The sequence below is a fragment of the Giraffa tippelskirchi genome, chromosome 12 (genome assembly GCF_054371585.1).
Source record: "Giraffa tippelskirchi isolate mGirTip1 chromosome 12, T2T-mGirTip1v1.2.pri, whole genome shotgun sequence".
Taxonomy (NCBI): domain Eukaryota; kingdom Metazoa; phylum Chordata; class Mammalia; order Artiodactyla; family Giraffidae; genus Giraffa; species Giraffa tippelskirchi.
This window is the reverse complement of record NC_137286.1, coordinates 98,757,481-98,781,715: the sequence shown is the minus strand read 5'-3', so window position 1 is coordinate 98,781,715 and position 24,235 is coordinate 98,757,481. Positions and strand designations below refer to the sequence as shown.

The following is a 24,235-nucleotide window of genomic DNA, read 5'->3' as shown; positions in this document are numbered from 1 at the left end:
GAGAAAAGATGCATATTCCTATGCTCCTTATTATACTTCCCCAGTATAGATGAGGTGCTACAGCCTGAGCGGGGAGAGCACCTGTTTGGAGGAACCAGATATCCAAGTTGAAAGCCCTACCTGCCGGCTTACTAACTGCCTAACCTGAGACAAGTTATTTCATCAAAATTGTGGAATAGTAGTGGCTACTACTATAAATATTAAATGAGCTTATATTTTAGAGAGCAGTCATCATGAAGCCTAATAATAGATGTTTAAAACAAAACAAAGTGAGGACAGCTTTTGGCTACATCTAAGAGCAATTGTTGAATATCTAGATTGTAGCAAGTCATGTAGTTACTGATTTTTTCCCCCCCAAAATGTTCTTTTAGTCTTTTCACAAAGACTGGAGGTACTGATACTTATTTAACATGAGAAAATAGAGTCGGCTCTGTTGAGTGACTTGGGCCAGGATCTCTTACTCTAGGGCTTTTCTTCCCTCACAGAAGCCACCCAGGGTGGAATCATGGCACCCAACCACCTGCGCTGGGATCAGGGCAGCACAAGTTTCTTGGAATGGTGTGTTTAGGGATTAGGGAACTAATATGAAAAAACAGCATTCTTCTGAATGTGACCCTAGTGTGTCAGGTCTTCCTCCCGGTGCTCCTCACATGACTTTTTCAGAACCTGGAAATTCCCAAAGTATATTCATACTATACATTTAATGTATGTTTCTCCAGATCACATTTCTACCCACAGACTTTTTAAAAATGATTAAAAGATTGACTTTCTATGTATATGATTCTAAATGGAAAACTGGACTAGTGAATTTTGAATCAAAGTGTCACACCCTCCATCGTTTAGGTGAGTGAACACTCTTTAAACAGTGTGTTCTTCCATTAGAAACACATTGTTTAAAAGTGAGTCACAAATTAGTCGTATTTCTAATTGTGGAGGTATAGAATAACCTCTAGATTTTTAAGGACATTTAAAAGTTACACAACTTTGTGGGCATCATTAAACACTGGGTATTTAAAATAATATTTAATATATTTAATCTGCTGGAAGTAACACTTCCATTGTTTAAAATGGACTGACTTATTTCTCTGCAGGCTTGTTCCTTCCTCTGTGCTTTTCCTTCCTCTGCGCTTTTTCTGTGTGCCCAGTGAGACTCATTCCTACAATTTCTATTCATGAATATAATAATAAATAATAAAGGCTGACACTTTTAAGTATTAATACTTAACCCTGTTCCATCACCATCCTCTTACATATATTATTTAATATCACACAACAGAATGATAATCCACTCTATTTTATAGATGATAAAATTGAGTTTGAGTGGTGACGTATCTTGCCTCTAGCCACACAACTGTGAGAAGGTACTAGCAGATGCAGAACCAGGGCTCCCCTCCTCTCTGGACCTCATCATGGCCACAGACCTCCCTCTCCAACCAAGTAAAATTTGTCTCTTTTCACAGGCCTCCTACAAATGATGTTTGCTGATTGGAATTTGCTTTCTTCTTTATTCTTTTGGCATTTATACACTCAGTTGGTAGAGCATTCATTTGTGATTTTTGGTAACTTTCGGAATTTTTAAAAGCATCATAAAAGATATTTTGTGTATCAGGTAAACTTTTTATTTACTTACAAAGAAGAGGCTCTGTTTTCTCTCTCTCTCTATTCTGCTATGACCTATGAGCAAAAGAATATTCTCAGTAAAGTAGGTGTTCAGCAGATCCCATCAATTCACCACTCACTAGTCACAACGTTGTGATTAGCATGAGTGCAGTGGCCTAACAAATATTCAGTCTCGTTTTGAAATCGACTTCATTTACCAAATTCGTACCACTAGTCACCACCGTATCTAATATCCTCACTTATATTCCTTTTCAAATCTGATGATGACAATTAACAAGGATGGCTTATATTTCTTCATAATGTACACAGTGTACAAATAAACTAAAATTAAGCCCCAAGTCTTAGTAACACAAGTCTTCAAAACAATGCAATCAGTAAAATCTTGTCCGACAGGTGGAAGGAGCCCAATGTCTGTGGTTTATGCTGTCCTCTGCATAGTTGGCTGAGAAGTTAAACCACCAGAGTGCATTAGAAAATGTATCTTGTATTTTCATTTCCTAAGAAATGAACCAGAAATTATATTTTGCAACTTGGAAAGGAGTGTTTTCCTCAAATAAAACTTGAACTCTTACATCTGCTCATAAAAATGTAGAGCATCTTAAAATATGAGCAAATGCTAGAGTTTTAGGAATGACAGAGCAGCTGCTGCACATGCAGATGTGATGCAAAGGCTGTGGAAACATTATTTAGCTATTCAGGAATAGAATCTGGAAAGCCTTCTATTTTGGTACACAAGAGTTGATTTATTTTCCCTTTTGTATACCAGTCCTTTAACCAGAAGTTAAAAAGAAGAGACTGCCATATTTAAAACCTAAATCAATATATACCATGATAATATAAGATAGCTCACATTTCTACTAATCTGAACTAATATTCCAGTTTTTGAAATATATACAAAGCCACTGTAGATACTAAATTAAGCTTGCCATGCCATTATGAACAAACAGTAGTATGATTTTCTGATGAGACACAGAAAACAATTTTCTTTTTTTTTAGAAACAGAGGTGGAACAGAGACAGGTAAGAACAGTAATAGAATAAATTTGAAGTTGGATTTTTTTTTCTTTCAGAGGGAAAATGAGCATCACCAGCCAGAGCCACCATGGTACACACAGAGAAAATGTGAAGGGGGTCTCCCACGAATGTGTGATGCTGTGTTAACAATGCCCACCAGCTTTGTTCCCTAGTGATTCTCTGTTTCCATCCACTCCAGTGGCCTTCCAGTTCCTGTTCTAACCCAAGTAAGTGCTTTCCTGACTCTGAGGCTTCACAGAGGCTACTCCCACAGCCTTAAATGTTTTTTTGTTTGTTTTTCTAAAAAACACCTTTCTGCTTAGGAATTTATACTGCACTCTAGAACTTAACTCAAATGCTATTCCTCAAGGAAGCATTCTCCAACCCTCCAGACGCTGTCAGTGTCCTTGCTACACTCCTACAGCACCTTTCCTTCTGTACAGCACTTTCCACAACTGTAATTAAAAGTGCTACTTGTTGTATAAAGTCATTGTATCCCTAGACAGCAAGTTTTAGGAGATCTTTGTTTTCAACTGTACCCACAACACCCAGCAAAGTTCCCTGCCCTCAAAGAGAGTGCTTGGTATATTAACACTCATACTTTCACCTCCAAGCAGTATCTCTGATCTGCCTTCCCAGTTTCCTATACTTCCAACTTGAAACTCTGACCTTCAATTAAGTTAGTGCCAGGCAACAGACCACTGGACCCCACGAAATGGCTCTGGTCAGAAACACCCTCTTCCCTTGCTCCTTGGACCAGTCTGATTTCTCTTCTAATGTTATTCCCTTTTGGTCTAGTTTCACAGTCTCTACTGAGAAGAAAGTAACAACCAAAGGGATTTGCTTGCATTCCCTTTGGAAACTTCATAAGGCTATTTCCACAGTTGACGATTGCTTGGACTTTGGTGGGGAGGGAAGCATTTTTTTTTTTAAGTGCAATATTTCACAACAGCTGAAATAATTTTCTGCCAAAGTCTGTTCTAAATTCAGCATGTGTTTTCTCTGTATGTACAAGGCAGCCAAAGGTCTAGAGATATAATGTGATATATGAATTTAGCACTTCAATATGCAAAAACAGAACAGATATTTTTATATACTGCTAATGATAATAACAACTACTGACTCTAAAGTAAGCAAATCTATATTTGTTTTCATGTTAAGGGTGTTACTTGAGAATATTCGAAAACATTTGCTAAAGGGGTGTGAACAGTGTAGACTCTCATCAAAATCCATCTGTCTGAATCTATTAACTGGCATTTCCCCAGCTGGGGCATTCCTGCATAACAAAAGCTCCTTATGTAAAGGGTGAGGGCTGATACCTAACTTAGACACTGGATTTATTTTATCCAGAATTAAAAGTTCTAAAAGATTTTTGTCAATGTGTGTCTTTATGACCCAACTATATCAAACACAAAAACAAAAGGTGATGTCGAATAGAGAATTCAAGTTCAAGCTTCAAAGTCAAGGTATTTATCAAGACTGTTTTCTCTACTTAAAAAAAAGAATTCTTCACAACTTGTTCACAAAAACATCTTGAAAATGCTCATGTAAACTCTTCAGGGAGAGGTATGTAGTGTTTCATCACCTTCCTATCCCCTACTGATCTGACTGCTTTCTACTTTTCACTCAGTGTTTAATGAAGAGATTATATGATTTTTCAAAATGTGTTTTCAAGGGATTAATATATTTGGATTACCTAAATTAAACAAAACAACTCCATTTCCATCATATTAAAAGGTTTTGTTTTTATGTGTCTATTGAGCACATTGAAGGTAGTAATAAATACTTGCAGATTGATCATCATAAGCCTACAATGCAGGAGACTTGGGTTTGATCCCTGGGTCCAGAAGATCCCCTGGAGAAGGGAATAGCAATCCACTCCAGTATTCTTGCCTGGAGAATTCCATGGACAGAAGACCCTGGTAGGATACAGTCCATGGGGTCACAAAGCGTCGGACACGACTGAGCAACTAACACTCTCACTCTATTGATCTCCTATATCTATGCCAAGTTCAAGTCTAACACCTTCCCTTCTGAAAAGTGGAGTGCTTTTCTAGGCTCTGGAATAAACGTTATTCTTACTGGCTCTGTCTGGGTCTGTCTCACTGTCATTAATTTTTTTCTTCCTTGTATATCAAAAGTATATATCATGTATTTTCTCTTTGTAGTAAGTAAATTGAAAGGATTCTGAACCTAACAACAAAGACCCTGCCATTAGTTTGCTTTGAGTATCATAGGCTACTTGTCACTCTCTGAAAACATCATGGACACAACTGAGCTTTCAGGGCAAACAGTCATACTTCCTACTGATGCTGAATCGTGAACGTTCAACTTAACTCTTATCTTTAGCCTTTATTCAACCCTAAAAAGGCTGACATATCAGGATGTACGGTGTCAGTAGCTCCAGAAAAGAATGGGATGAGGGCCTTTCCCAGACACTCTGCTCGCTGTCACTAAGCAACAGCTCTGCCCATAGGCACCACCTGATTATGCTATACACAGGGAACAAAGAAAATGAATAGACAAAATTCAAAATTAATATAAAATCGTGATATGAGCTTGAATCCCTTTCTTCACAAAACCTTTTTATGTGAGATACTTTGAAGAATTTTAATTTGAATCCCCTTCTCTTGCCCATCCTGTTATGAGCTGGATTAAACTATCCAAATGTTACATGCCAAAAGGACAGGGAAAGAAGTGGGGGAAGAGCCAAAAAATGTATACACTGCCTTCTGAATAGTCTGACACATAACTTATGAACCTTAGAAATTTGTCATCAGTCCTGTGAAGTCTAACATCGTCTCTGTTATTGACAGCAGAGAAGTAAAGCTGGAAGAATACATAATTCATTAACTCGTGAGACAGGCAAAGGAGATTTATCCCCATCTTCCCCTCCTCCAAAAACATAAGCACTACATTTCAATGGAGTTAAATATAAGAGCTTCCTTTCAGAACAACTGTAAAAATCACAGGATGTATAAAATCATTTTAGTTGGTAAAAGGAATAAACAGGAAATCCCCTGCATCCCCACCTGGCATTACTCTAGCTGCTCCTTGTGCTGGAGGAGTCTTGAAGAGATTTATCACACCAGAGCTTCTGTGGGAGCTTTCTTTACCCAAGCACCACTTTGAACACTGAAGTTTTACAGAGGCCATCAACCTAAGAGGTTAAATTTGAAATGAAGTTTCATTTTGGTGTATTTCAGTCAGGTAGAGTAAACCATACACAGTATCCTATGTACTGAACTCATATCCTATGTACTGAACTTGAAACAAAACTGTTGTCTTTGGTTCTCTTCCCGTACTCATGCATTTAGAGAAAAGAAAGGAGGCCATATTTAGAGCACCCACTATGTGATAAAATGGTGTCTTTGAAGTGTGCCCCACAGATCTAGACCGTCACAATTTTCTGGAAATCATCTTAAAAATGCAGGTTTCTGGATCTTCTTCTGACTTTCTTGCCAGTGGATCCCAGATTATGTAAGTTGAAAGAGCACGGGGACCTTCTTCGTGGCTGCGACTCCACATTCCCAAGGCAGGGGGCCCAGGTTCAATACCTGGTCAGAGAACTATTAATAGATCTTACATGCTGCAACTAAAATATTCTGTTTACTACAACTAAGACCCAGTGCAGACAAATAAGTAAATAAAACATTAAGAAAGAGAAAAAGGGCATCAGGTGATTCTTCTGTACTGAAACTTGTGAACTAATTAAAATGACTGTCTAAATTTTCACATAGGTTACCTTATTTAGTAATTTAAGAATGCATATACAAAGTAGAAATAGATCACAAACATAGAAAACTAAATTAGGAGTTTGGAATTAACATATATACACTACTATATATAAAACAGATAACCAGTAAAGGAGGTCTTTGCCATTAGGATAAAATAAAATAATGTTTATTAGCACAATCAATGGCACATGTGTGCATGCTAAGTTGCCTTAGTCATGCCCAATTCTTTGTGACCCTATGGACTGTAGCCTGCCAGACTCCTCTGTCCATGGGGATTCTCCAGGCAAGAATACTGGAGTGGGTTGCCATTTCCTTCTCCAGGGGATCTTCCCAACCCAGGGATTGAACCCGGGTCTCCTGGAGCTCCTGTACTGCAGACTCTTTACCACTGAGTCTCAGTGTAGCTGTTGCCCTTTTTCCTAGGAACTCCAAAGGTTATGACAAACCATTGCAATGGTTTCAACCAGAGTGGAAATTTCTTAATCATTTTGGAAGGTTGACCAGATGGGGGGAAAAAAAAGATAAGAGGAACGGGGTAAGGGATAAATGGGAGTTTTCTCCGTTTCGACGATCTCCCAAAATTGAGCTCATAATTGCCTTGAGGTCATAAGTACATTATTAATATTTCCCAAATTCCAAATCGGGAAGTCAGGTCACAGTAAGATTTCGCAGGGGGCCAGTAAGTTATCAGTGGAAGCAAGAATCAAATTCAGCCTTGTTTTCAGTTGGGTTCTCCAGCAGTTCACTGCCTTTCATACACAGATCATTTGTTATGCAATAATTTAATTCAATGCTTTTCATAAAGAATGTCACAGAAGGGTTGCTTCATGTGTGTTACTTTGTTGTTGCCCTGGTGACATTTGAGGAGCCCTCAGGCAACCATGGATATCTAAGGATTCCAGAGAGCAACTCCATGTGAACAAAAAGGGTGAGTGTTCCAATGCAGCTGTTCAATGGAGATTCTCAAGTTGTGCACCATGAATTAGTACTTTTCTTCTGCTGTTTTACCCCCCTCTTGCCTCTAGTCAGCATGTTAGGTAAATCCAGCTTTACATGAGCTTATGCATAATCAAAGAACTCAACTATTTTCTATGAAATTTTATAAAACCTTTTTAACCATTGACCTAAAACCATTCTACATATATACTAAAGGCAGAGAGTCATCAGATTTCTTATAAGAATCACTAATTGTTGGAAGTTCCTTGAAAGAAAAGATTTTATCTTATTCATTTTTGTGTCCCCAGTTCCAGGCACTGCAATTTTGCATAACGTAGGACATCAATAAATGCTTATGAATGAATAAATACAGCCTGTGAGATCTATTTCAGATCTATTTTCAAGAGGGTCCTTTTAAAGTAACTACTGCCCCAAATCCCTATGCAAAATAGATCAAGAACTTATATTACTTTCATTGCAGAAATTATAGACTATCAAGTGTCTGTAATACATATACCATGCATATTTCAGACACTCATTTTAAAGTTAAATCTGAGTAACTGCACTGAGACTTGGAGTGAAAAAGCCCCAGTAAGTGAGGTTGGAAACTTGGGAGTTCACAGGAGCTCCTATAGGTTCTGCTAATTTAACAGAAGTCATCTTTAAGAGCCATGGAAGACCTCAGGTTCTCTGCAACGCCCAGACAAGAAAAGAGGCTCTAACCAGTTTCATCCATCTCAGTAGAACCGATTCAAATGTATTTTTTTAGTGGCTGAGTAATATTCCATTGTGTATATGTACCATAGCTTCCTTATCCATTCGTCTGCTGATGGACATCTAGGTTGCTTCCATGTCCTGGCTATTGTAAACAGTGCTGCGATGAACATTGGGGTACACGCGTCTCTTTCAATTCTGGTTTCTTTGGTGTGTATGCCCAGCAGTGGGATTGCTGGGTCATATGGCACCAATACAGTATACTAATGCATATATATGGAATTTGAAAGATGGTAACGATAACCCTATATGCAAGACAGAATAAGAGACACAGATGCATAGAACAATTATATGGACTCTGAGGGAGAAGGTGAGGGTGGGACGTTCTGGGAGAATAGCATTGAAACATGTATATTATCATATGTGAAACAGAACACCATTCCATGTTCGATGCATGAGACAAAGGCTCAGGGCCGGGGCAATGGGATGACCCAGAGGGATGGGATGGGGAGGGAGGTGGGTGGGGGGGTCCAGGAAGGGGAACACATGTAAACCCATGGCTGATTCATGTCAATGTATGGCAAAAACTATTACAATATTGTAAAGTAATTAGCCCCCAACTAAAATAAATACATTTATTAAAAAAAATAAAAATAAAATGAAAAAGAAAAAAAAAAAGAGGCTCTAACCATTAATCAAGTTGTAAAGCAAGGCAACTTAGAAAAGATAGATATAAAATCAATAAAGGGGAGGAGGGTTTGGGGGAGAATGCATACATGTGCATGTATGGCTGAGTCCCTTTGCTGTTCTCCTGAAACTATCACAACGCTGTCTGTTAATTGGCTATGTGTGTGTGTGTTAGTCACTTCAGTTGTGTCCGATTCTTTGCGACTCCATGGACTGTAGCCTGCCAGGATCCTCTGTCCATGGGATTCTCCAGGCAATAATACTGGAGTGGATTGCCATGCCTTCCTCCAGGGAATCTTCCCGACCCAGGGATCAAACCTGGGGCATTCTGCATCTTCTGCATCATAGGCGGATTCTTTACTGCTGAGCCACCGGGGAAACCCTAACTGGCTATAACCCAATACAAAATAAAAAGTTAAAAAAAAACAAAACTAATATGATCAGTAAGAAAAAAGGCATATTTTTCCATTAAAAAATCAATAAGGGCTTGTGATGCTTATACTACATGCTGGTGGAGAAAGGAAAATGGATTCACAAAATCATGAAGTCCTGGAATTAGAAAATAATTTATAGGCTGTCTATCTGATACAGCACTGAAAGTCACACATGAGATCCACAAGCTTGTCATCTGGCCTCTTCCCACCTCTCCAGTCTTCCCTTCACTGGTTCCCCTTCCTGACCCATGGCCCCAGCAATACTGAACAATTACTCATGCTGCTTTATGCCTCTGTTTCTTTACATTGTACTTGCTCCTCCTCTTCCTCAGAGTATAATTTCTCTTCCTAGAGAGACCTTCTCTGAGCACTGGATCCAAACCAGTACTCCCTTGCATTCTCCAGGTCCTTCTTTATAACACTTAACATCTTATGCATTTGTTTACTATTTATTATTATCTATCTTCCCCAGTTAAATGGAAGACCAATGAGGGGGCTAAATTTGTCTGGTTTGTTCACCACTGAACAAGTAACTGGGACAGTATTTGCTGTAGTAGATACTCAATAAATATTAGCTGAATAAGTTAGGGCTTCCCTGGTGGCTCAGTGGTAAAGAATCTGCCTGCCAATACAAGAGACGGAAGTTCAATTCCTGGGCCAGGAAGATCTCTTGGAGAAGGAAATGGCAACCCACTCCAGTATTCTTGCCTGGAAAATTCCATGGACAGAGGACCCTGGTGGGCTACAGTCCATGGAGTTGCAAACTTACTTGTGCAACACCCACAAGTAAGTTGAATGAATGAAAACCTGGAGTTGGTCTCTGTAGAGAAAACGAAAAACCCATACGATTTGGAGGATTTCACCCCCTAAACCTATTTTCTCCAGTGTTATGATTTTTATTAACGGTCAAAAGGGAACATTTCCATCTTAAATGAAAAATTAATATTTAAATTTCAACCATGTTTTCTTCATTTTCCCCAGCCTAATATGTGATAACAACACCTGTGTTCATTTCCTTCAGCTGTAAAATGAAAAATCCCAATTGCACTTTGGAAGGATGCTGGAGGACTGGAAAAGGTTGTTGTTATTGTTCAGTCACTAAGTCATGTCCAACTCTTTTGCGAACCTATGGACTGTAGCCTACCAGGCCCCTCTGTCCATGAGATTCTTGAGGCAAGAATACTAGAGTGGGCTGCCATTTTCTTCTTCAGGGCATCTTCCTGACCCAGGGACAAACCCATGTCTCCTAAAATGGCAGGCGGATTCTTTACCACTGAGCCACCAGGGAAGCCAGGGAAAGGTTTGTTGCTCAAACCCACAAAGCTGACAAGTGTGCCAAACACCTTGGGGTTGGGGTTGTTCATGGTAGAGCAGGCAGAGTTTGAGGCCACCAGTGGTAAACTCAGCACTTGAGAGGGAGCAATCATATTCTTTTAATGTTCTTCAGTTATTGAGGCCATGAGTCAGGGTGCCAACAAACACTTATATCTCATGGGAAAGGCTTTGCTCCTGAAGGTAAATAAGGCACCATCATTCCCTCAACAAATTTGTATTCTAGACTGATTTCAGAAACAGGAATTTTGCTTATGAAGGGTACAGTTACATATGAATGCACTGGCAAACCCAAAAGTCACTTGCTGTGACTTGGAATCTAATCTCAAGTTTATGGCTTACTCAAACTCATGTCTATTAAAGTTGGTGATGCCATCCAACCATCTCATCCTCTGTCGTCCCCCTCTCCTCCCACCTTCAATCTTTCCCAGCATCAGGATCTTTTACAATGAGTCGGTTCTTCACATAAGTGGCCAAAGTATTGGAGTTTCAGCTTCAGCATCAGTCCTTCCAATGAATATTCAGGACTGATCAAAGAAGTCCTTGATCTCCTTGCAGTCCAAGGGACTTTCAAGAGTCTTCTCCAACACCACAATTCAAAAGCATCAATTCTTTGGCACTCAGCTTTCTTTATAGTCCAACTCTCACTATTAAAGTTTCTCTAATATAGAACAAAAGAACTCTTGCTGGTGAGGCAAGAACCAGACAAAGAATTCAGCAGAGTGAATGGAAAGGCATGAACTTGAAGTTGAATGAAACTGCACTTTACTAGCTGTTTTGGCCTCGGCTAAGTTCCTTCACTTACCCCATCCTTAAAATGGGGATGATAATCGTGACCTGAGCACGTGGCTGTGATGTTTCACAGGATGACAGGGGAGAAGCACTGAATCGGGGCCTGACACGCAGCAGACCCTCATGGTCCTCCCACCCACCAAAGGGCACTCAGCTATGGAAGGGGGAGATGGTGACCAGGTGGGAAGGACTTGAGGAAGTCCTTGAAAGTGAGTAGGATTTACATAGGCAGAAGGGAGATAAAAGGACTGGGACTGGAAGACATTTGTGTGGCTTAAGGCATGGAGTCTGAAATAAACTTTAGGGCCATTTTTCAGTCACTGATGAGAGGAGAGTGCCAGGCAGGCTGCACACACACAACAACAATGAAAATCACCTAGCAGCCTTGTTAAAAAAGGCATACTACACACTCCCTCCCACCACCACCCCTACGTATGGTGGTGGTGGTTTCACCGCTAAGTCATGTCTGACTCTTGTGACCTCATGGACTACTAGGCTCCTCTGCCCATGGGATTCTCTAGGCAAGAATACTGGAGTGGGTTGCCATTTCCTTCTCCAGGGGATCTTCCTGATCCAGGGATCGAACCCAGCATACATACACATATACACTGTCTCCTGGGGATGATTTTGACTGCTCAGATCTGGGAAAAGTTTTTTAAAGAGATTTTCCAGTGATTCTGATGTTTGGTCAGGTTTGGGAGTCACTGGGTTGAATTAACAGCAACTGACTGAGCTTACAGAGCAGAGCTCACACAGGGCAGCAGGAAAGTGATCCCAAGGGCAAGCTCGGGGTAGGAGCCTGGATTCAAATAATCCCCAGGCCTTCTCTGACCTTGGGACCATGGACAGTCACACAGTACTTGCTCTGAAGCCTAGGCATCAAATAAGAAAGAACACGAGACCTTAGCACAATGGCTGGCTTACAATTTTTATCCTCATTTGTCTCATAATGTAGTAGAAATCAGAGCACCCACCCTGCCTACCTTAAACGACTTTAGTGAGAACCTATTAATTTTAAGCCACTAGTGGAAAAACACTTAACTGTACAGAGTCATACAAACATTCAAGATCATCATTAATCATCATCATCATTATCACGGGGACCCTGTCTGGGATGCCAGAATGCTACGGTCAGCTCCCATCAATTATACACATTGGTCACTTTGAGGTGACACCAGGGCATGGCTGGGGAAATGGTTCTGCTTGGTCACTACAACATCCAGAAGCAGTCACCCCTTCCTAAGTGCTAGACTGTGATTGGGGTGTGGGTCTTGGAGTCATCAGAATCTCACAGATCTTATAATGACCTGTAGATAATTCGAAATGTGCCACTCTCATAAATCTGTATAACAACAAGTAGTAGTTCCTTAACCTCTCCAAGCCTGGGTTTCCTCATGCGTGAAGTGGGGACAGTATCAGTACCCAGGGTCACACCGTTCAGCTGGGTAAGCTGTGTGTGCCCTACACAGAGCAAGCAGCCAAAGGGGGCCAGGGAGGTGGACATCCCAGCCCAGGGTGCACTCACCTAGCCACAAGCCCATGCGGTTGCACTTTCTCAGAGAAGGCAGTTTCTAATAGTTTTCTCATTCTCCGCCCAGAGTGGAAGCTTTTTTCTAAATCACAGCAAGCTTCTCTGTGCGCTAACAGGGACACTGGGAGTACTTGCTCTGAAGCCTGGGCATCAAATGAGAAAACACGTGAAGCCTTAGCACAATGCCTGGCTTACAATAGGGTCCAATTCAGGGTAGCTGAATCTGCCTACTTTTTTCCTATTCAGGACTACGCAAACACATTCTTGTTTGAAGTAGCTCAAGAGAAAATGAAAATGCACACACTCTCCTTTTTATTCAATTGTGCAAATACTTTGCATTAAATAATGAACCTAACTTTTGAATAAGGAAACACGTCTTCTTTTGTTTTGTTTTTCTTTTTTTTTTATATATCATTAAATGGGGACTTTTAGACATAGCAAAGGAGGCTCTAACCTATGCAACATTATGAGACTAGACTCCATCAACTTTAGTATTCTTCACAGAGATAGATGGACATCATGATAAAATAAAATGTTCGTAGATATGTGCTGGGAATCCCTGGTGATAAATGATAGGCTTTATTACTACCCCTCCTAATTTCCTGTTCTTAGTAAGTAGTCCTAGGTGAAATCTAAATGGGAAATAGCCTTAATGGTTTTAATAGCAGTGGTTTAATGAATAACCTATTATGGATATTGTAAATAAATTTTTAATTAAGAAACATATTAATTAAGTTGTTTTAAAAAACAAGCCGTGGATCTGAAAATTTAGCATACCACAAGCGGGCAATTTGTCCCAACCTCCTATTTTACCTAAGCAATGAAATACTTTTAAAAAACTATTAAAATATTTGCTTCAATATATGTAGTAACAAAATATAATCATTATAACTCTGCAAACACCAGGGGTAAAATTATTGCCTTATTTCATAATAATGCTGCCAGAATCAATAAACAATAAGAGAAAACAAATAACTTCTCTTTTGGGAGATCACCTTCCCAACAGCATGGGGCACAGAAGATATGGACTGTAGACTATAGATGCTCCAGGAAAAGCTTGCAGATTCCTTCCAGATCTAATGTCCTGTGATTTTACAAGTCAGTTTTATCTTAAATAACACCAAATCATCAATGAGAGTGAACTCACCAATCAAGACATGACTATACAAGAGACTGGTTTCTCCTGAATGCAGGATTAGCTACATCATTTGCTCTACCCATAAAATAAAAATGTGGGCCCTTCATTCAAAAATTATTAATAATTTCAAGATTGTAACAGTGAGCCTTAAATCAAGTGTGGGGCCAGTCTGAGCACTGGGCCCTGCCTGTGTGTGGTTCAGAGAGATTCTACTGGTGACTGCAGGCCCTGGACTCTTAGCTTGTTCTCCTCCTCGTTCCTTTTCCAATTCTGGCAGATGTAGTTCCAATAACAGAAAGTATCATTCCAACAACAGAAAGTACCAATTAAGTTGCTGCAGTTGATGGAAATTAGGTAACCAAAGAGGCATGGGAAATGACATCGGCAGGCATCCTGGGGTATACTTCTGGGGTTCTGCCCTTTCCTAGTCTATCGAAACATCCAATGAAATGCAGACAGAAAAGGAACTAAGACTCAGGGCATTAAGCTTCCTTTAGACACACAGCCTAGTTTTATAGACTCATTGATCTTTAAAGTTAAATAGGGCCTTAGACATTATCTAGTCCAACTTCTCTCATTTAATCAAATTCCATTTAGGCCAAGGACATGGGAACGAATTCTCGGTTACACAGCTTTAAAGCTGATGGTATTTTGATGAACAAACTGTAATTGATGATCTTTCAGAAAGATAAAATGTTAGTATGATGAATGATTCATGCTATAACACTAATGGACTTGCACGAGATGCTGCCTACCATGCTAGCAACATATGTACTATTTGATTTTTTTTAATTTCATTCAGAGCAAACTAATCTCTTAGCTCTTGGAAATCCCTGAACATGGTATATAGAATGGGTCCATAAGATACGGAAACAAGGCAGATGAATCCAGGTATGAAGCGAGTGTGTGGTTTAAGCCTAGAGCAAAAAGCATCTCTTGCTTATCAGAAAGCATGTCTATTCTTCACAGAGGATGCATCTATGCATCTATATCCATCTATATGTATTTTTTAAAATAAACTCTTATACAATGTTAATTAAGGAGTCAGACATGCTAAATGCTTTGAAAATATTAACTCATTTAATCCTCAGGATAGCCCTATGAGATAAGTACTATGCTTGTCCTCAGCAATACGTGAACCGTGAACTTCCAGACGTTCAAGCTGCTTTTAGAAAAGGCAGAGGAACCAGAGATCAAATTGCCAACATCTGCTGGATCATCGAAAAAGCAAGAGAGTTCCAGAAAAACATCTATTTCTGCTTTATTGATTATGCCAAAGCCTTTGACTGTGTGGATCACAATAAACTCTGGAAAATTCTGAAAGAGATGGGAATAACAGACCTTCTGACCTGTCTCTTGAGAAACCTGTATGCAGGTCAGGAAGCAACAGTTAGAACTGGACATGGAACAACAGACTGGTTCCAAATAGGAAAAGGAGTACGTCAAGGCTGTACATTGTCACCCTGCTTATTTAACTTATATGCAGAGTACATCATGAGAAATGCTGGGCTGGAAGAAACACAAGCTGGAATCAAGATTGCCGGGAGAAATATCAATTATCTCAGATATGCAGATGACATCACCCTTATGGCAGAAAGTGAAGAAGAACTAAAGAGCCTCTTGAAAGTGAAAGAGGAGAGTGAAAAAGTTGGCTTAAAGCTCAACATTCAGAAAACTAAGATCGTGGCATCTGGTCCCATCACTTCATGGGAAATAGATGGGGAAACAGTGGAAACAGTGTCAGACTTTATTTTTTGGGGCTCCAGAATCACTGCTGATGGTGATTGCAGCCATGAAATTAAAAGACGCTTACTCCTTGGAAGGAAGGTTGTGACCAACCTAGACAGCATATTTAAAAGCAGAGACATTACTTTGCTAACAAAGGTCTGTCTAGTCAAGGCTATGGTTTTTCCAGTGGTCATGTATGGATATGAGAGTTGGACGGTGAAGAAAGCTGAGTGCCGAAGAACTGATGCTTTTGAACTGTGGTGTTGGAGAAGACTCTTGAGAGTCCCTTGGACTGCAAGGAGATCCAACCAGTCCATCCTAAAGGAGATCAGTCCTGGGTGTTCATTGGAAGGACTGATGTTGAAGCTGAAACTCCAATACTTTGGCCATCTCATGCGAAGAGTTGACTCACTGGAAAAGACCCTAATGCTGGGTAGGATTGGGGGCAGGAGCAGAAGGGGGCGACAGAGGATGGGATGGTTGGGTGGCATCACTGACTTGATGGACATGGGTTTGGGTAAACTCTGGGAGTTGGTGATGGACAGGGAGGCCTGGCGTGCTGCGATTCATGGGGTTGCAGAGAGTCTGACATGACTGAGCAACTGAACTGAACTGTCCTCCTTTTTAAAGATGGGGAAATTTAGGAACATCAAGATTATTTATCTTGCCCAAGGACCCACTGAGTAGATGGTGGAGGCAGGATTTAAACCCACGTAGCCTTGCTCCAGTAACTGCTCTTAACCAGTGGTCCTCAGACTTTTTGGCACCAGGGATCGGTTTTGTGGAAGACAATTTTTCCACAGATGGGGTGGGGAGGGGATGGTTCAGACAGTAATGTGAACGATGGGGAGCAGCAAATGAAGTTTTGCTTGCTCTCCAGACCAACGCTCACCTGCTGCTGTGTAACCCAGATGGGGATACTGGCCTGCAGCCCAGGAGTTGGGGTCCCCTGCTCTTAACCACTAGACTCTGATGTATGCCAGTAATCTTTCATCATGCCTGAACACCGCTAACCCCCACCTTCCATTACATTGTACACAACGAAAGTAAAACAACATGCCTTCAAGATATTAGGAAATCTATGTTCCCAGCACTGTAGCCATAGCTATGCCAAACATTTATATCAATCTTATGGCTGAACTGATGCTAATTTCACAGATGTTAATTACCATTACACAGCTGTGATTTTATACAAATGATGATATCTCAAATAGCTTCAATCCTTTTTCCACCACTACGGTGTTCTCTAAATGGTTAAGAATAATTTTTCATTTGTCGTTGTTGCTTTGATTTAGATTCAAGAACTAGAAATCAAATACTTATCATAAAGCTGCTCTTCTTCTTTCAAAAAGAATAAAACAGCCTATAAGACAATGGTTGAAATATGTAAAAGCTTCTTTTTTCCCCACTTATCTTCATTCTAACAATTGCTCCTCTTTAAGCCTATTGCTTATGAAATCTTCTTGGGACTAAAATAAAGATGTAATTTATTTCCAAGACCATGGGGACAACTCCTCTTGGCTAAGATACATGCAATCCATCATGTTTTTCAAGAGGTCTGCAATGAATGCAACTCAGCATCAGGCAAAAAAGAGAAGCCATCTTTGCGATGCCATTGTGACAAACCATACATTCTTATGCAGCAGTAGATAAGTTTAACTTACACAGTCACACCTTCCATATATTAAAATATTTGTATTTTAAGGACATTATTCTAATGGCAATTATTAAATTTCAGTGGAAAACACTTTTAAAGATCCTTCAAGAGAACTGGATATGTTTTCACTTTATCCAGATGTAGAAAGGATAAGAAGCATATAAGATTCTCAGTTAAAATCACTGCTGGTAAATGTATCACCTTTCACAAGGTTGTACAATTATCTCTGTGGTTCATTTAATTTCATATATAGGAAGGAGAAAGAAGTATTCAACAACCATGGCATGCCATGATGAAATATAGATTAAAATATGCCCCACTACACAAAATAACAGAACCATAAGGTTCTGAACATTTTATCTTAGATAAAAATGTTACTAAGGAAATATTCTGCCTGAGAAGATAAGATAGCTTGACACAGCAGGTTTGCAAATACAATATTGTGTAGTCATGGTGCATTCTATACTGTCCTGTAGCACTTTCTGGAAGCCTGTTCTATTTCTGGTTAAATAGATGAGTTAAATGATTTGGGCAGCATAATAGATAAAATTTTTGTGCTTTACCAGGATAAAACCACAGTCCTGAATTAATATCCTGCACTACAGTCCCAACATGCTTTGACAAGGATGCTATTTCATGGCTCAATAAATACTTATTGACTAAATACAAACATGACAAAAATGTTTGTCCTTCAACTCGATTGCTTTAGGACTAAACACTCAAGGATTTTGGGGAAAAAAAAAAAGCGCCAGTCCAGGAACATTGCAACACTCTTCAAATCATGCTTGTTTTCATTTTGCAATATCCCTAAACTTGCAAAATGGGCTTCCCTAGTGGCTCAGATGGTAAAGAATTTGCCTGCAATGCGGGAGGTTCAATCCCTGGGTTGGAAAGGTCCCCTGGAGGAGGGCATGGCAACCCTACTCTAGTATTCTTGCCTGGAGAATCCCCATGGACAAAGGAGACTGGCAGGCTACAGTCCATGGTGTCACAAAGAGTTGGACACGACTGAGCGACTAAGCACACACACACAAATTTGCAAAAGGGTAGAATAGAAATATACCGTTGGATAAACCCCTAAGTTGTTTTGTTCAACAGAAGATTGAAAAAGAAAAAAGAGAATATATATTAATTTCATTAGATGTGCTCCATGTGCAAGTAAGTGATCAGCTTGGTGACTAACAAAAATGATATCAGATGGTCTTCTTAAGGAATTTTGGCCAACTGGTAGGGCTCCTGTCTCCTATTCAGAGCAACCACACACAAATAATGAACACGGTCCTTTCTTTGCTCCAGCTCTAGGAGGAAACCGTTACTTCCAAGGGTTAGGCAGCATATTGTAGATTAGGTCATATTTAAGTTATCCTCATTACAAACACAAAAACTTAAAAGACTTTGTTACCTATTTTTCTCTGAGAAATTTCCCTTCAATCATCTTTATTATGGAAAGACCATAATTGGTAAAGGTCAGCAAATGGATGCAGTCTTGGAAAATTCAATATAGTATGGAACCTTTCTTAAAAGCTAAACTTTGATTAGCCTACTCCTAGATATCAAGACACTGGAGAAATCACCTTTCCAATATAAACTTTTTACCCCATCACACATGGGGCCAACAAGTCACAGTAACCATAGATGTATTCCTTCTAAGACCATTTTTATCTAATCAAGTATATTTTAATTTTTATGGGGGCAACCTTAAGAAGTCTTTTAAATGCTATTTAAAATTTACCTTGCAATATCATTTTTAAATTTAAAATGCACATTTTATTAATAAAGTGAGATATATTTTTATGATTATTTTTTATTCATCAACAGTTCTGGGATCAAGTAAATCTGCCACTAAAGATTATTTAATATATCACTACTATTATTCAGTCACCAGAAGGCTGGTTTAGGAACAGGGATGCTTTTGCTTATTCTCCAGAAATTTAGCACATGTATATGTACATACAGTTCATGTCCAAATATTGTTCTCTAAATAAAAGATACTCTAGGGCTTGGTCCTTGGCATCTCCTCTTAACTATATTCTCTTCCTAAGTAATCCCATCCAGTCCAAAGGCTTTACTCTATAATAGTCATATGCCAATAACTCTCAGATTTCTATCTCTGCGTTTGACTTTTCTCCCAAAACTTTCCTTGTACATCTAAATCTTTGACATCTACTTAGGATATCTAATGGGGCTTCCTGGGTGGCACAGTGGTAAAGAATCCATCTGCCAATGCAGGAGATGCAAGAGACATGGGTTCAATCCCTGGGTTGGGATGATCCCCTGGAGAAGGAAATGGCCCCCCATTCTAGTATTCTTTCCTGGGAAACTCCATGGACAGAGGAGTCTGGCGGGCTACAGTCCATGGGGTTTCAAAGAGTTGGACACAACTGAGCGACTGAGCGCGCACACACACACACACACACACACACACACACACATTGGAATCTAATAGGCTGCTGCTGCTGCTTAGTCGCGTCAGTCGTGTCCGACTCTGTGCGACCCCATAGACGGCAGCCCTCCAGGCTCCCCCATCCCTGGGATTCTCCAGGCAAGAATACTGGAGTGGGTTGCCATTTCCTCCTCCAGTGCATGACAGTGAAAAGTGAAAGTGAAGTCGCTCAGTCGTGTCCAACTCTCCGCGACCCCATGGGCTGCAGCCTACCAGGCTCTTCTGTCCATGGGGTTTCCCAGGCAAGAGTACTGGAGTGGGGTGCCATTGCCTTCTCTGATCTAATAGGCACCTTTGCCCTAATTTGGCCAAAGGAGAACTTACTCTTCATCTGGCTTATGCAAAAAAAAGAAAAAAGTGTCTCTTGCAACTGCAAGATACAAATATGCCACTTGTCCCCATCTCAGCCCATGGCTTTACAAACCTAAGGGCTCTTGAACCCTCTCCATCAACCTCCAACTAAAAATGTCAGCATTGCTGTCCTACTTTCAAGACATACTCCAAATCTGTCCCATTCTCTCCATTTCCATGACTATCACTCCCACCTGTGTCACTGTTTCTCTCTCACCTAGACCACTCCAGTAATAACTTATTCTTGTCCTGTCTCTCCTCTGTTTAAAATCCGTTGCTTATTGCTCAGTCATGTTTGACTCTTTTGACCCCATGGACTGCAGCCTGCCAGGTTCCCCTGTCCATGAAATTCTCCAGACAAGAATACTGGAGTGGGTTGCCATTCCCTTCTCTAGGGGATCTTCCCAACCCAGGGATTTAACCCAGGTCTTCCAAATTGCAGGCGGATTCTTTACCCTCTGAGCCACCAGGGAAACTTGCTTATCACATGTAGAACTAAATCCAACCTCCTTGCCCTGGCAACAAAGCCCAACTTGATCTTATAGCTTGGCTCTACCCATACCTCTGACGTGATCTCCTACCACCTACTTGTACCACCTTTTTTCTTATGCTCCAGGAAAACTGGCCTTTTTTCCCTCTGTCCCTGTAAAATAACAAGCTCATTCCAACTTCACTTAAGCAAAACTTCTCTTAAGGACTTAGACTATGATCTTGCATCAGTACTAGACACAGACTTCTGTGAGTTATCATATGGTAGTTAACACAAGTCAGTGATTCTGAACCTGGACTGTGCACTGGAACCATCTGCAAAGCTTTAAAAAATACTGATCCCTGGACCCTAAGTGAACTGAATCAGAGTCTCTGTGAGGCGGTGAAACATTCATGTTTCTGAAATGCTCCAGGTCACCCTGTGGGTAGCTAAGGGTGAGAAGAACCCTGGCACAGGTAATGTGCTCTCTTTCTCTGATTTTCATTGTATATTTACCTGACTCAGATTTTTTTTGTTATTGTTAATATAAATCAAATCTAAATGTATTCCCTTTTCAAGAGATGTTTAAAAAGTAAAAAGCCAACAGAGTAGGATGGGGTGTTCTTTACGGTAAAGTGAGAATAAAAAGGAAAAACATATATAAAACAAATGAAAAGGATCAGCTAGTATCATCCTGATCCCATATTTCTTGCTATCATGGAACGCATTTAGATTTTAATAGGGAACATTTTTATGGCCCGTGTTCTATTCTTGATCTCACTCTGCATTAAAGTCCCAATCTCATGTTTACATCACATCACAGGATGCTGCTGTTGACTTTGAGGATGAATAAACCTGTTTTAACATGACAAGAACTCACTGAAATTTGGTGGAATTAGCATTTCTAACAAAACTCAAACTTTTCAGTGCTTTAGGTTAGTTTATTTTGGGCAGCAATATAACGTCCTGTGTCTAAGAGAAATGATTTAGAATGAGACAATGAAAGAGATCAAGACTTCAACATCAATTAGTTCACAACCTACCTAAATATCGTTATGTGAGTATAAAGGAATCAAATATATGGATTACATCTCTATCAAAATAGTTAGGTTTCAATAAAGGAGCAGAAAGCTTCAGAAAACTGATTTTTTTGATATTTTTCAGACCTTAGCGTTTTAGAAGTAGTTCAAGCTGCTTGCGTGCATACTTGGTCACTTTAGTTGTGTCCGACTCTGTGTGACCCTATGGACTATAGGCCACCAGGCTCCTCTGTCCATGAGAGTCTCCAGGTAAGAACACTGGAGTGGGTTGCCATGCCCTCCTCCTGGGGACCTTCTTGACCCAGGGATTGAACCCGGGGTCTTCTGTGTCTTTTGCATCATAGGCGGATTCTTTACTGCTGAGCCACCGAGGAAGCTGCTTACAAACACCAAAAGCTAAAGGGTGTGCTTCTGCCTAGAGAATTTAATGATGCTATAAAGGTTAAGAACTGTCATCAGTGGTGGCTGATTAGGGAACTGGAGAGGCCGATGAACCTGTCACGCAACCACCTTGAAGAAACCTGCGTTGAGGCTTTATGACAACATTTCTTTCTTGAGGCCTTTGGCTTCTTGCAGCGATGGTGATGGGCAGAGCACACACATAAGGGCCCCAGCAAGGCAGATATATGGCTGTTTGTTTGTTTCAACTCTCTATGAGCCCATACACCACCCAGCCCAATAGGATGACTAGGGGGCAAGCATTTGGTGCATAGGCTTCTCCTTGTCACTGCAGGGGGAAAGAGCAATTTTTCCAATTAATTTACTTATTCTTTTTAAAACTAATTGCAAATGACAGAGAGACTTGGAGAAAGGAGTTGAGGTCCATGTGTCTCCATAAGGCCCATGGAGAGGCAGTGTGGTATAACACAAAGTGGGCACAGGTGACCTTTGACTTCTGACAACTTGAATCAGAACACTTGTTTGAACACTAACTAACTTTGTCATCTCGGGAATAAACAACAATTACCACCATTATTACAATGATCAATATTGAGATGACAGGTGAGAAAAACTCTCATTGACCCTTACGAGGATTAGAGTCTTCGGTAATTAAGAAGTACATGTTGGCAAAAACACCACAATCTGATGAAAATCTGGCAGCTACTCCAGAACTGGAAAGCCCAAGAAGAGCTCCCAGTATCAGTTCTTCTTTACCAATAACTCCTTTGTATAATTTTGTAATGAAGTGAACATATTTGAACATCATTCAAAACCTTATCCTTTTATCAGCTTCATTATTTGTATCATTGTGATGAACATTAGGAGACTCCTTCCTAAATATGGTCCCACCACACATAAATCTACAGGCTTCACTATGTTTAAACAGTTCTACTAATCTTTTTGTCACATTGACAAGGCAGACGTTCATGAAGAGAAAAGTGAGTTAGAATAAGGATTTCTTGCCTCAGGATGTTAAAAAGCAAAAGAGAGCATCAGATACCTTCATAATGCTCCAGACAACAAATACAAGTTTGTTATAAAGCACTTTGAATACTGTTCTATTGACTAAGTGTAACAGGAAGAAAATTTTAGGTGGGACTTCCCTGGTGGTCCAGTGGCTAAGACTCCACACTCCCATTGCAGGGGGCCAGGGTCTGATCCCTGGTCAGGAAACTAGATCCCACATGCCTGCCACAACTAAGACCTGGCACAGCTAAATAAGCAAATAAATACTGAAAGAAGAAAAAGAAGAAAATTTTAGGGAAATTAAAGAAGTACCAGCACAAAACTTTTATTTGATAGAAAAATACAGAATAAAAAAAGCCAGTAGCCCCATAATATCCCTTGAGGGGGCAGATTCTCTCTGGGGTACACTCATATTGGTTATTATGATACTGTGAAGTAAACCATATAAAGAAGGCTTTTACGAATGAAAAACACTTTCACCTAGAATTTATGCCAACATTAATAACGTAAGTATTTCAGTGTCTCATAGCCAAAGTTCCATATTTTAGCTACCTTTGCAAGAAAACCAAAGAAAATCAATTTGCATCTAAAAGCTCCTTCATGGAGTTGGCTTGGTTTTGTGGCAGGCATCCCAGCTCGCTTAGAGAAGCAGAGGTTGAAGTCTCTTCACAGGGGATTGTTTGGTCCCAGTTGAATAACCTGCTGGCATCTGCTGTTAGCAGAGTGGCAAGCAGATTATGGGTAAGCAGATATTAATATTCTAATTAAACATTTTAAAACCTCATGTCACTATTTAAAAAAAATAATTACACTACTCTGAGAGAACTCTTATACTTAACCATTCTGAAGCCACTTTTAGTCTTAATGTCTATATTTCATTATCTTAAAAATCTCTACCTATTGCTTACTTTCCAGAATCAAAACTTTTTCTCTCCAATGCTCTAACTAAACTGCAGTGTCTAAAATCAGTATGAATATATGACTTCCCTGGAAAATCGCAATGGTTTTCAGACTTTACATTATGCTCTCTTCCTTCCCAGATCTCCTTTTTAAAAAGACAAGGCTGCAGTCATCCTTGGCCTCAGCTTCTATAAAAACCCAGCACAGCCTTGGCAGCCCTCCTGGAAAGACTTGTTTCCTGAGGATCCATTGATTTAACAAACTTAACAAACTTAATAACAAGCTATGAAGGAGACCTTTGCAGTA

General features: G+C 40.0%; 1 protein-coding gene across 9 annotated transcripts in view; it reads right to left on the bottom strand.

The window, feature by feature from the left end:
• STARD13 (StAR related lipid transfer domain containing 13) overlaps positions 1-24,235 on the bottom strand; it is a 396,772-nt gene that overhangs the window by 210,051 nt on the left and 162,486 nt on the right. For 4 of the 9 annotated variants that reach the window (XM_081551860.1, XM_081551858.1, XM_081551853.1 and 1 more), the window contains 2 exons: positions 5,666-5,793; positions 1,631-1,674 (listed from right to left, as the gene is read on the bottom strand). The exons of 2 other annotated variants lie outside the window; for them this stretch is intronic. Coding sequence is in view for 1 of the 7 variants with exons in the window: in XM_081551850.1 (XP_081407976.1) it covers positions 5,666-5,789 (124 nt within the window). In the remaining 6 variants the exon portion in view is untranslated. The remainder of the gene's footprint in view (positions 1-1,630; positions 1,675-5,665; positions 5,794-24,235) is intronic. 3 more of the 9 variants (XM_081551856.1, XM_081551852.1, XM_081551850.1) reach the window with 2 other exon arrangements.